Source organism: Oryzias melastigma, linkage group LG23, assembly GCF_002922805.2.
Source record: "Oryzias melastigma strain HK-1 linkage group LG23, ASM292280v2, whole genome shotgun sequence".
Classification (NCBI taxonomy): Eukaryota; Metazoa; Chordata; class Actinopteri; order Beloniformes; family Adrianichthyidae; genus Oryzias; species Oryzias melastigma.
This window is the reverse complement of record NC_050534.1, coordinates 10,657,359-10,667,707: the sequence shown is the minus strand read 5'-3', so window position 1 is coordinate 10,667,707 and position 10,349 is coordinate 10,657,359. Positions and strand designations below refer to the sequence as shown.

At 38.7% G+C, this 10,349-nt stretch overlaps 1 protein-coding gene across 3 annotated transcripts in view; it reads right to left on the bottom strand.

Annotated features, from left to right (window-relative positions):
• ccdc146 (coiled-coil domain containing 146) overlaps window positions 1-10,349 on the bottom strand; it is a 76,842-nt gene that overhangs the window by 8,455 nt on the left and 58,038 nt on the right. For all 3 annotated transcript variants that reach the window (XM_024285838.2, XM_024285847.2, XM_036210150.1), the window contains exons 17-18: window positions 8,976-9,124; window positions 8,666-8,894 (exon numbers count right to left, since the gene is read on the bottom strand). In XM_024285838.2, coding sequence (XP_024141606.1) covers window positions 8,666-8,894; window positions 8,976-9,124 — 378 coding nt within the window. The remainder of the gene's footprint in view (window positions 1-8,665; window positions 8,895-8,975; window positions 9,125-10,349) is intronic.

Genomic DNA, 10,349 nt, shown 5'->3' with positions numbered 1-10,349 from the left:
CAAAAATAATATGGTCCTTGCCATCAGTACCTGATGCTGCGGGCCATAATTAATAGAACCCGGAGAGGCTGGAGAGAGAAAGAGAAAAAGTTAAGTGAAGAAGACAGCAAAAGCAAAAGGAGGGAAGATGCGACTGTGTACCGGCCTTGTAACCTGACAGCTTCTGCAATGGCAGCAGATGTTTATTCTGGTTTATATGGAGGAAGGAGAAGGGCCACACTGAATACAGAAAGAAACAGATTCAAGTTCTATTTATAAGGAAAAATAATAAAAAAAAATCAGCCTTTATTTTCTAGATTTAGAGGACAGAATGTGCTTTCAGCCGGATGAAAAAAAACTATTTCCTTCCCCACCTCCAACACTGCGCCTGATATGTGATTAACCAAGGTGTTTGTCAGACTGAAGGTCAAGAAGAAGAAAATGCTGGCAGACAGAAATGACTGACAGTCAAAAGATGACAGCCTGAAAAGGAAGATGTGTCCGGCGAGGGACTGATAAAAGACGAGGGGGAGATAAGAATGGAGGTGAGCAAAGATGGCATATTGGGTGAGAAAATGAGTGTTAGATGAGATGTGAAGGCAGACAAGGGAGACGAAAAATAGAAAAAAAACAGTATTTATATACGTGTAAAAAAAAGGGGGGGATTTGAGTTTAATTTAAAAACAAAACCTAACACAAATCATATCATGCATGCAAATTTAGTGTCTTTAATCATAGTAACACAATCTTGTTAATGTATTTTTCGCAATATACGACACGCTTAATGGACTCAATTTTTTATTTAAATTGACAATGCATCTTATAACCTGGAGCGCGTTATACAAGGATAAATTGTAGTTGTGTTTACAGATGTTAAAAAAAATTTTGAGAGGTGCACTGCGATCTGTCAAAATGTTTGGTGGGGTGTCAATGTTAATGGACTAATATGGTTAATGTGTTGTGGAGTTGAAAAGTTTTTATTTGTTACTAACAAGGTTAGGAGTTAGCATAGCCACAGTAATTTTTTTACAGTGGGAGTATGCTAATGTGGCTAATGCTTCTAACGTGGTTGACGCGTCTATCACTATCAAAGCTTCTAATGTGGCTAATGTTTTTAGCACTCCTAGCATGACAAACGCTGTCAATGCATCTAACATGGCTAACACTTCTAACGTTGCTAGCATTTCTAATATGGCTAATGTTTCTAACGGTGTGGCTTACACTGCTAACGTAGATGACACTTCTATTGTAGATAACTTTTCTAATGCTGTCAACACTTCGAACATGGCTTAAACCTCCAACGTAGCCAACAATTTTAAACTGGTTAATATTTCTAACATGGCTAACACTTCTGACGTGGCTAACACTTCTAATGTGGCTAACGTTTCTAACGCTGTCAAGGCTCCTAGCGCGGCTTACACTAGTGTGGCTAACACTCCTAGCGCTTTCAACAATTCAAACATGAATAACAGTTCTGATGTGGCTAACGTGTAGCAAAGAAATTTCTATTTCTAGAGTTATTTTTTAATGTAATTAATGAAGTCTGATGTACAGATTTATATCTGACTCTTGTCTTGCTCGATGCGCCTTATAGTTTGATGGTGATCAGGTGCAGAAAATACACCACACAAATGTTGAATTTTTTAGAAATTGTGACATCCTTGAAGAGGGTTGACTCTTCACAGTTTACTATCACATTCATTTTCTATCCTTCCTGCATTTGTGGAAGAAACTAAACTATTTGTTTGGGAAATAAAAGCGGTTAAAAACTAGCACTTGTTGCTTCACCTTTAGCAAAGGTTTTAGGTTGGACCCAACTGCAACACTATAATGACTCAGATCAGTGGCAATCCTCTGCTCCTCCTTATTACCTCCAGGAGCTACTCAGTGCACACTCCATCACAAGCTCCCTTTTAATTAAACAACAGAAAATAGCTGGCCGGCGGCACATTGGGTGCAGTAGAGCCCTTACGGAGGGGACCAATATCGTCGACTGCTCCTGGAATCGCTGTTACAGGACAGCGTTAATGCCCAACGCTGACGGCGTTTCTGCAACTTGATCTCATTCTCTTGCGAGGCAGCACAAGCCATGGAGAGGGTTTTTTTTTCAAAGGGTTCTGAAGGGTGATTTTTACTTTCTCAGGGAAAAATTTATATTTGTAAGTCTAATTAAGCTAAATTAGCTTGCGCACTGATCAGTTCAGGTTCATATACATTGATTTCATTCTGTGAATATGTATTTTTACTGGGTTCCAAAGCTTTAAGGAAACTAGAATAGCTCAGTGCAGTAGCTCCCAAACTTTTTTAGACCATAGACTGGTTTCATATCAGACAATATTTTCACAAATCGGTCTGTACGAGGCTAAAGGTTTGTGTCCAATTCTTTAGCTTTCAGTTTCCCTTAATTGTTTACAGAAACGTTAATGGATTTTCTCTTATCTGCTTAAGTGGAGGATGAAAATTGGACGCCAACTTCAGCTTTGTTAGACTCAAGGTATATGATACAATCTACACTGTTATTTTTCTAATATGATAATAAACATGAACCCACCATGCTTAAAACTTTATTGGGAGTTTAAAAACACACAGGTGGTCACTTCATTTTATGCAGCATGAACTTGGTGTGTAGTTGTCATAGAAATGTTCACACGGACAAATCACTGCTTACTGACGACGCCTGGTTCCAATATGTAAGGTCTATATTGCAATTTTTTTCTTTTTTACCCTATTGGCTTAATTTCGCTTGAGCAGGAAGACATTTTTTCTTGGATGCCACACTCACTCGGTGCAGTTCTCATATACAGTCAGTAGTGTGGACCAACAAGCTCAGTGTGAAAGCGCTCCAAAATCCAGATAAAGCTCTTTAGGTGTTACAGCCTAAACTGACACACCAATCTGATTGGAGACAGATTGATCTGTGTTCTCTCCTGACCCCGTAACCAGCCAAAGTCTGTTAAACACTGCATGATGGACGAGCCGCAGAACATCTCTGTTAACCTCCCTCTCGTCTCTCCTTCTCTTTGAGGTGCCCTTGCTCGCATTCATTGTGCGGCCAGCCTTCCCACTGACGTCCCTGTCTTTTTTTATTTATCTGTCTCCATGTCAGCGTCTCACTTCTGCCTGCCTACCTCCCCCCTTTATTCATCTGACAGTTACAAATCATTGCTTGCTTTCTCAGCGTGTGAGTGCTGTAAAACACTGTCGATGTGACAGTTTCCATGTCGGATACGCATTTGCATGTCATTTGCATAATTTTAGCTCGGTTATCAGTAGCCACAATGTCTATAAAAAAACACAATGACTGGAATTGTGAATAATTTACGCGTAGGACTGAACAGTAACCTTTGTTTTTTATCACATCCCATGATTGAATTGTGAAAAGACTCATAATAAATGAATGGGACAAAAGTATGAATAATTACAACACTAAGATTATTAAGCTAATTAAATAACAGAATTTTCTGGAATATGTAAAAACACAATAGCTGGAAACCTTTCAATAAAATCCCAAGTTTTTTTAATAAAAATTCTAAATAACTGAGAATAACTTGAATAAGTACTTTCAATAAATTAAATATATAGTAGAAAACAGGGTCCTAAGTTTTGTTTTTATGCACAGAAAAGATGCATTGACAAAACTACTGTTCAAAAGAGTCCAAAACAGTGTGCTTCGCTTGTAAAAAAAAAATATAAATATATGAAAATAAATCTTGTAAATAAATAATTTCTGTGATTAATAGAGGAAACTTATAGCCATCATCACTTTAATAACACAAACTTAGTCCACTGTTGGATGAAGGTAAGTGACACCCTGGACAGGTTACCAGTTCATTGCAGGGATTAACTGAATCTCATATATAGCTAAAGTTTTGGTTAGAACAGTCTCAACTTCAATGGTTAAATGGCAAATATTTGATTAGTACTTAACTACCTTCCTTGAAGGCCCAACACACTTTACAGTCACAGAGCCATTCACATATTGATGGCGACACTGCTGCCAAACACTGGCGCAAACCTTCCACCAGAACCAATTTGGGGTTCAGTGTCTTGCCCAAGGACACTTCAACGGGAATCAAACCCACAGTCTTCCGATCCAGAGTCGACTGCCCTACCGCTGCACCACAGCCACCCCAATGGACTGAATTTCTTGGGGCAGTCATTTGGTGGAGACGTTTAGCTTTGGAGGAACACAGAATCTCTACTTTTGGAGATGATGTCGTCCTATTCCATCAACTTCAGCCCTTTAGTTCTGTAGTGTGAAGAGGCTGGTTTGAAAATCAAAACCTTCAAATGTAACCCCTCAGTTGATTCTCAGCTGTAAAAAGGTTGAATGTATTTAATAATTTCTTTAATACCATCTGATAAGTTGCTTTTCCAAGTGGAGAAAAAACAAGACATCTGTTCCATTTTTCAAGAAGTAGAGGTGGGACTGATTCGTGAATGCAGTTCAAGAGGATCCAGGAAAGGTGGTTTGAACGTCTGTTGAGAATGAGACCTCAGTAAGACATGAAAGACTTGACACGTTACTTTATTTAAAACAAAAAAGTAACACGCAAAACTGGAAAATTCAATTTGGGCTTAAACTGCAAGATTTTTAAAATTTCATCACTCAGTTTTTTGGGGTCATTTCTGGGACATTAGTAAGATTGAAGTCAGAACTTTCCACTTTTTTTATACAATTATTTGTAAATATATCTGCAACTTTTGCCAAGTTTAATATATTTATTTCATAAAAACTGTGAAATAAATCAATAAATAAACAAACAAAATAAAATAAAATTTTTACCTGAAATTCAACATTTTTTGATTGGTTTCAGACTCCCTAACTATAAACTTTTGCTTATTTTCAGATTGTGATATGAATCCAAAAAGCAAATAAAAACATTTTACAGAAATCATCTATGTGACACAAATCGAATTTAACGATGCGAGTTGTGTTGTTCCTGTGCACGTTTCCAGTTTTCTTCTTTTCTGGCTTTGACGTGTTTACACAAAAACTTCCGCGAGCGCACACACACACACGCATGCTGTCAGGACACAGTTCACCGTGTGGATCCTTCCCTCCGTGATAAGTTCCAGACAGGTTGGACAAAGATTCAAGTGAGGGGCAGGCAAACAACGTGACTCATCACCTCAGGGATCCTTCAGCCTGTCAGCAGCCCCACCCTCACCCACACGCACAGTAAATACATATATATATATTCTCCCCCCTTTCTTTATACATGATACATGCATGTTTTCTCACAGAACCATGCGCTGCAGTCATTACACAACACTTCAAGGGAAATTTAGGAGTCAAAAGTGAACATTTGATGCATGCGAGCCAGTATTGGATGTCAACAACGCAGTATTATATAAATACGTTGTAAATTCAGAACCCCAACTTGTTTGTTTAACTGCAATTAAAATTCCTCTGAGTTATGAAACCCCACTCCTAGAATATTGGACTTCAATAGTCTTGACAGATGGCCTAATCCATCTTTGTCAACATTTCCCATCAAAGGAAGGGAGGTCCGTCTGCAATAAACAGATAAACTGGTTGCAGATGAATACAAATAGACAATATATATGATAAATCACCCGCACAGTTGCACTGAGATTGTATTCGTACAGAGAATGAATTCGCGGGGAGAATGAATAGATGTGGTAATTCTCCTGCAAATGGAGAGATGCCTGTGATTCACTTTTTTGTACCTGGGGAGGCCAGGCAGATGTGAAAGGGAAAAACTGCTGCTTAGAAAAAGATTTGCTGTTTTTGCGAAAGAGAAAAAGGAGAAATATTGAATGAATGGACGGTAGAACACATGGATAAACAAACAAAGATGCTAATTTTTTTTTTTATCTTGAAGGGAAATCTTTAAATTCTTTTTTCATTTATCTCAAAATGAATGCATAAAAATTAAGGTATACTCACAGTTGAAGGTTTTAATTAATCCTACAAGTTCACTAGTTGTAGCTTTAGATCCAATCAGCCCTTTCTTTGGTCTAAAACTGCTATATGTTTTAATGAGCTACCACAGATCAATGCAGAACAAACATTTCCAGTAATATCTAGCCCACAAATAGCAGGGCCAACCTCAGTAATCAAAACGTATATTTTAAAATAAACAACATGCAGGCTCTGAAATATGTAAAAAATAAAAACAACTTTAAAAAGAAAAAAAGGGAGATATTTAACAATGTTTTATTCAAAATTTAAAGTTTCTTTAAAGTGTTTTCACATTATTGTGGTGTGGCGGATGTCGATCAAATTGGCAGATCCAAAAACAAACAAAAAAAGGCCACGTCCTGTTCCGGTGTGTGCTTGTCCCTGTGATGGACTGACGGCCTTTCCAGGGTGTACCCACCTTTGCCCAACACTAGCTGGAATGGGCTACCCTGTAAAGGTTTAATTAAAAGAATGAACGGATGTGTGTTCTGTTTGGAATCACTATTGCTGGAAACGGACAACAACCAAGAACAAGACAAGTCATAGTTCGTCTACCCTACTACCATCTGACTTTTTATGGTTTATGTACATCCAGTCCACTTGTACCCCTTTGTCGCATGTTTCTATGATCTTTTTGTCACATTCCTAATGGATTCATATCTTTGGTTTGCATTTATGAACAACTTATCTTTCACAGGTCATGTATTGTGAGGTCACAACAAACTGACATGTTGGACTGTGGTACACCTCCACAGGCAAGCCAAGCGTACTGTTCCCAGGTCAACGCATTCTCACTCCCAACTCACCATATATGGACGTATGGTTCGGGCCCCTCCAGAATAGAATAGAATAGAATAGAAAATACTTTATTAATCCCTTTGGAGGTCTTCAGGGAAATTCATGACTTTATGATGTTTTGGGAGTCCCCAACTCGTCGTTTTTTCATGTACTGGCTGATCCCATTAAATCAGGAGTCCCCAACCTCCAGGCTGCGAAACCGGTACCGGTCCAAGGGGAGCTTGGTACTAGGCCACAGATGCTAATCAGGGGTCCCCAACCCACAGGCAAGGACTGGTACCGGTACCCAAACCGTAACCCAGTCCTGCTTCCCTAACCTGGTACTGGTTCCAGTATGGCGTCCTGAGGGTTGGGGACCCATGATTTAACAGGAACAGCCAGTACATAAAAAAATAATGACTTGGGGAATCCTAAAATGTCAAGAAGTGACGCGGAGGGGGCCAGAACCAAACGTCCATATATGACAAGTTGGGAGTGAGAATGTGTAGCTCAGGTACACAACAAGAGGTTTCAGCAACTAAATGAAATGTGCTTTGGGGTCAAATAAATGAATGAACGATAGTACAAACGGTATGCTGAGTGGGCTGACACTAAACTAAAAAACACAGAAGAAGAAGTTGTTGAGAAGAAACAAAATGGCTAAAATAAACAACAAAAATCATACCTGGATAAACAAGTTCAAAAAATAAAGTTGAGAACATTTGTAAATATTGGTGAAAAAAATGTACTGGTTTGGTTTATGTTGGCATGTAAACACAAAAATGATAAACTAGTTGAAGATAAAAAGGAAAACATGCTCTTTATCTCTGGTAAATTGATGCCGCTGAAGCCATTGACCTGAGCACAAATGTCAAAGATCAGAGGTTAGTTTCCGCAGCACAATTACATGGTTTACTGTGATCCAGAGCAGCATCCTGTCCAAGTGCTCCGTGCAGCCGCTGGCAGCAGCTGCCCTGATCTGGATCGAGCTTGCCGAATGTTCCCATGAGTCACATCTGTTAGCTCCAGCTGTCTCTGTGAACCTGGTGACGTGAGCTGGTGCTTTCTGCTATTTGGATTTTGGTCTCATTTTAATACTCAAATCTGAGTTTAATGGTTCTCCTAACGTACTGGAACAAAATCAAGTCACATTTTTTAGGAAGTTCTTGTTAATTTACAAACTTTTGTTTGAAATGTAAAAAGACCATGACTGTTTTACATCTTAGTTATAGCATATTGATGCTAAATTTAATGGAGAGACAAATCATTCAATATCATTTGTAAACCAGAGCTGCTCTACAGACTTTTAATGTATGAAGCTATGAACTGATTTCATTAGAATCACATATTAAACAGATTTCCTGGCTTGACAGATGCTTAAAATAATTTAAACTTAATGTGTTTAAGACAAAAGCTTTCTGTTGTTGTTTAAAGACAGTGATTAGTTAACATAAAAACAAACAAAAGAAATCCGTAAAAAGAATGATGGGAACAGTTTCTGGTCTGTCAGTGGCTTAAAGCCGTGTTGAATAATGGCTCACAGAAATGTTTTCAGTTACCAACACAGGCTAACAAAAGCACACTTGACAGAGGATTCAAGGGAAAGCTTTGAAGGCGCAAAAAGAAAAAAAAACTATTATCGAAATAAATAAGAATGAAAGCTATGACAATTCCCAGAATGAGTTTTGAATCATGGGAACTGAGCCACCTCATGATGGGAGTCTTTTTCAGTATTTATCCCCCATTCAACCCAACCTAACCCAGGGCTGTAAGCAGAATTGGGTCTTCCAGTTTCCTTAAGACTCGTACAATCATCTCAAGGCCCATCATGAAAATGTAATGTACTATAGTAGGGTCTATCGTAAATGTATTGTGAAGTATTCATAAACCAAATGTTAGCTACTGTATTTTCTGAAGTATAAGTCACACTGTGTTTGGCAAAAGTTTCCTTGTTTTTACAAAGACCTCCGATTCTATTACCTCAATTTGAAGCATCGTGATCTCCTCCTCAAGCTGTTTCTTGAGATGGATCTCCTTGTTCTTCAGGTCGATGTGTCTCTTCTTCTCGTCGATCTCCTGCTGTAGTTTCTTGATGTGCTTCTCCACCGTCTCCAGAGCTTCATTGCTCCTCCCGATGGCAACTACCTGGCTCTTTATGTGTCGAGTGTAGTCAGAGACAACGTCCTGTTGTTCCAAGAGTTGGTTTGCTCTACAGAAAAGGAGGAATATGTTTTATGAGAAGTTATTTCTCTGGGGTTTTTTCCCCTAGAACTTCAAATGATGGACCTACAGAAAATCACGGCGCCTCCTGGCAGTTTCATGATTCTTGTTTATCTCTGAAAGCGTCTCCTCTTGCAGTTTGATGAGTTCTCTGAGATTCATCAGTTCCAGTTGGTTTTCTTCACATTCTTGACTGATATGGCGTTGCTTCCGGGCAAGCTGCAGGATGTCAGGTTATTTGAAAGAAGATGAAGAAATGAAAAGACTAATGAACAGTGCGTTTATTTCCACTCTACCGTTCAATTACCAGATGTTTTTGGAGGAAACGCAAAGACAGACAACAGTAATGGTCTTGTGGGACGAATTCAGCGCACAAATCACAAACTATACAGCCCACTTTGACTTTTAGGAACATATTTCAACAGTACAGTATTGTGCAAAGATTTTAGGTAGGTGTGAATACAATTAGATGTTTAGAAGTACCCATCTACTGTCAGGTGAAGTTTTTCCAGAAGTGGTCTTCATGGAAGATTTTTAGTCAAAAAGTCAAACTTCTGAAGTGGAATCAAGACCAAGAGACTCAAATTTGAAGGAATGAAGACCTTTAATTCCATCAGGGGGTAAATAACTGGCCCCAAAATGATTATGCAGAAAAACGACAATACTGTCAAAGCCTCTAAGAACTATCTTTAGTACAAAGAAGAGCAAGTGATGGCATGATCTCAACATCCTGGAGTATCTCAGGGATTGAATAAAGAGATGAAAGATTATAGAAATGATATTTTGACAAAGGATTTGAGGTTAGTTGTCCAACTTCTTTGGAACAACCTAGCTCCCAAGTTCCTTCAAAAACTGTGTCCCAGCTGTTTTGAAGGGAAATATCCTCCTGACTACAGTCCTGTGAAGGACATTTCTAAATCTGAATATTTTCCAACAACTGCATACTACTAAACTGTTTAGCTTCATTTGCACTGAGTGGATCGATAAAGTATTTTGAGGGTTTCCATTTTAAAATGGACTCATTAAGCCGTACCATTTCTGGGCTCCCGTTGGCTGTAGGTCCATAGAAAAATGAAACGGTACGGTTAGGGTGAAACTTGTGTCATCACATAAATAAATCTGTTGATTGGCTGAAGGTCATTATGAGGAAAGAAAGCGCCAAACGTTTTTTCCTCTATTTGACACAATCTTCTCTCAAATTACATTGAATACTTTTCTTCTGACTTCCATTACTGTTTTTTAGTCCAACTTCGAGTGGAAACACTCACCAAAATTGCCTGGTCCATTCTAAACTGGACCGTATCTATGGGGAACATCTGGGCTTTTCTATGATACCAAATGTGAAGAAGTGTGACTCCGGGAATTGTAGTTTGTGGTGGGTTTAGAAAAAACGTAACCGGGCAACTGTCAAGAGGATTTTGGCAATTCCGATTTCTCTTCTTTA